The following is a 2,837-nucleotide window of genomic DNA, read 5'->3' as shown; positions in this document are numbered from 1 at the left end:
AAGAAAATGAAGAACCTTTTCTTTTTTCTTTTAATTTAGTTATCTTACAACATGTAATTTTTCCTAGCAAGCAAATACGGTAACTTTTTTTTTTATTCTCATTTAATTTGTTGGAGCTATTGCTACTTTGATGACTTCAACCAAATCCTGGTTGGTAGGCGGAGGGTGCTGACGATGGAAACTACCCCTCTTGTCCAAATACGATAACCTAAAAAATAGAATAATAGCTTATTGTACTGTGCTGCAAAAATTGCATTGTCAGTATACATAATTAAAATCTATTTTGAATGTGTGGAGGGCAAAGAGGGGTGACTGGTCTAGGGTTGTAGAAATCAGGTGGGAGAGAGAATGGTATTTGTCTCTGTGTCAGCTGATATCACGTGAAGAGGCACAATAAGAAGTCCTTCGTATCCATTCACTTCCCAAAAATACCGGCATTACTACAAATATAGTACTAGCACTTGCTTTCTCTATCCCCATCTTTGCTATTTCCTTTCCCTTTCCAACTTTTTGGCTTTAGAATTGCAAAGATGGAGGGAATTGTGGTTCTTTGTATCTGTAAAATTTTTCCTCCAAGCTCCAGTTGTAGCTAGCTTAATGCGTGGACGCGCGCGCACACACTAGAAATCTGCAATCTATATATATATTCACAAGGCACTCACATATCAAAAACCACATAGACATTGTATAGAGAGAGCTGTCGTTCTCAAGCAGAAAAAATGATATGATTTCATCAGCATGTGGTCAACCAAATAGTTCAATTCTAGTCTTTGCTTCCTCTTTCTAATTACTGTATAAATAGAGCCACAAGGACATAGAATTGAGAAAATAAAAGACAATAAAAACAAATCTAGCTACTTAAGCGAATGATGATGACTCTCTCTCAGTAGTCTTAACTCTTAATACCCTTGTTTTCCTTCTTGTGCTGCAGTTTGATTGGTTAATTAACCTAATCAAAAGATGTTTTAACTGTGTTTTATCCGTCTTTCTCAAGATCTATCTTAGTCCCACCACATAGCTCCCTCAAGCTACAGCTGCAAAATATATACTATATATATATATAACAAATGTATCCGCCAAGCAACAGCTGCAACTACAGCCCCATTTTCAACATCCCTTCTCCTTGTATGCAATATGGAGACGAACTATTCTTCCAATATTATCCTGACCATTTCCTTCAACAGCAACAAGTGCCTTTGATAGAAGATCAGAGTGTTGACATCTTAGCTGATTGCACTGAGAATGTTACTAACGAAGAAACTGTCATCAATACTGATACTGTAAAAGTTCTTTATGACACAGGAGCTGTTACAAACAGTCAGTGTTGGGGAGGAAATGAAGAAGTAGAAGAAGGCCGCGAAAACAAAAGAAATGACATGAGAAGCACCATTAGTATTATTCATGTACGGAAAAACAAGAAATGTTCCAATAAAGATCGACATAGCAAGATTAACACTGCTCGTGGCCTCAGAGACCGAAGGATGAGACTTTCCCTTGATGCAGCTCGCAAGTTTTTCAGTTTACAAGACATGTTGGGGTTCGATAAGGCAAGTAAAACTGTAGAATGGTTGCTTATCAAATCGGAGTCTGAAATCGAAGAGCTAGCCAAAGGCAATAAAGGAGGAGGCATTCCTAAACAAAGCTGCAGTACTACTAATGGAATTGGTGCAATTAGTACTGCAATATCCTCTATTTCTGAGTGTGAGGTTATATCAGGAACTGATGAATCTTTCTCTATTACTTATAAAAAGAAGCTGAAAACTGCTAAAGGAGCCTCGAAAAAGACGGCTAAAACTGCTCGTAGAGCTGCATTTGATCGTCTTATTACAAGGGAAACGAGGAATCAAGCAAGGGCTAGGGCTAGAGAGAGAACAAAAATAAAGAAAAGCCTCGGTAAATCCAAAGAGAACAGTGCTGATTACTGTAATTTGGTGGATAATTATGGAGATTGGAGTCAATTTAGTATCTTCAACTATCAGAAAAATGCAGTTGGAATTTCCCATGATCAGGTGGGTTCAATAATTAAACAACATGATTTTTTAGGATTTCAATAGATGATTGTTTATTTGTATATTTTCACCAGCTTCTGATTATGTGGTTACTGTTTTTGTTTTTTATTTATTTATCCTACAGCAGCAATTTACAGACTTCCAATTTTGTGGGAATAAGCTGTGGGAAGTGTAGCTGTGCAGGGCAAGGAAATTTTTTCAGGCACAGAAACCTTCTTCAATTTGTGCTACTCGGCCAGAAGAACGTTGTTTGATTCTCTGTTGGTAATGTAAAATAATCTGTACTTCATTTGTTCTCTTTGTGAAAATCTTTTCTGTCTGTACATAGCGCTATGCCTTTTTATTTTAATTTTTAAATCAAACCACCGCATAGTATTGATGGAGCTTATTGAAACAAAGATCAATACATAAAAAAAACGTTGGGAAACACTAGGCCAAAGCCCCAAGGGATCAAAATTTAATTTGGAAAAAATGAGAGAAACTCAATTCTTTATAGTCTAGCCATTCCTAAGGGCTTTTGTATATATAGATAGAAATCATGCATCCTTGATCCTCCCTAGGTTTGAATCAGTGTGCTTGCGATTCTTATTTTCCATAAGCAGTACGACTCACAGATCCTTTATTCTTGATAAAATAAATAATTTTAATCACGTAAAACATAGATATATGCACAATGGAATAAATAATGTCAATCTGGCATGATGATGATAATGTCGATATCTCTGACCCCAATTTTGTTTAAGCCTGAGGTGTAGTTGTTGATGCACAATGGAATTGTTACTTTGTTCACTCTTTAAGCATTTGTAGTTATGCAATTTTGTGTATGCA

General features: G+C 36.3%; 1 protein-coding gene across 2 annotated transcripts; it reads left to right on the top strand.

Moving 5' to 3' along the window:
• Nucleotides 1-236: 236 nt before the first annotated feature.
• On the top strand, nt 237-2,332 carry LOC107773849 (uncharacterized). Of its 2 annotated transcripts, none has more exons than XM_016593276.2 (2): nt 237-2,009; nt 2,134-2,332. In XM_016593276.2, exons 1-2 carry the CDS (start codon nt 1,068-1,070, stop codon nt 2,182-2,184), a joined length of 993 nt encoding a protein of 330 aa, XP_016448762.1. In that variant the 5' UTR covers nt 237-1,067; the 3' UTR covers nt 2,185-2,332. The 2 variants fall into 2 exon arrangements, with proteins under 2 accessions (XP_016448762.1, XP_016448763.1); XM_016593277.2 differs by having other exon boundaries at nt 245-2,009; nt 2,137-2,332.
• The last annotated feature ends 505 nt before the right edge of the window (nt 2,333-2,837 follow it).

This window comes from Nicotiana tabacum, chromosome 22 (assembly GCF_000715075.1).
Source record: "Nicotiana tabacum cultivar K326 chromosome 22, ASM71507v2, whole genome shotgun sequence".
Taxonomy (NCBI): Eukaryota; Viridiplantae; Streptophyta; class Magnoliopsida; order Solanales; family Solanaceae; genus Nicotiana; species Nicotiana tabacum.
This window is presented reverse-complemented; position numbering and strand designations above follow the sequence as displayed.

Bases quoted from the DNA above. Each gene is read 5' to 3' on its own strand.
- LOC107773849 (XM_016593276.2), top strand. From the start codon at position 1,068: ATGTATCCGCCAAGCAACAGCTGCAACTACAGCCCCATTTTCAACATC. The intron at 2,010-2,133 runs GTGGGTTCAATA...TTTATCCTACAG, and splicing joins TTGGAATTTCCCATGATCAG to CAGCAATTTACAGACTTCCA.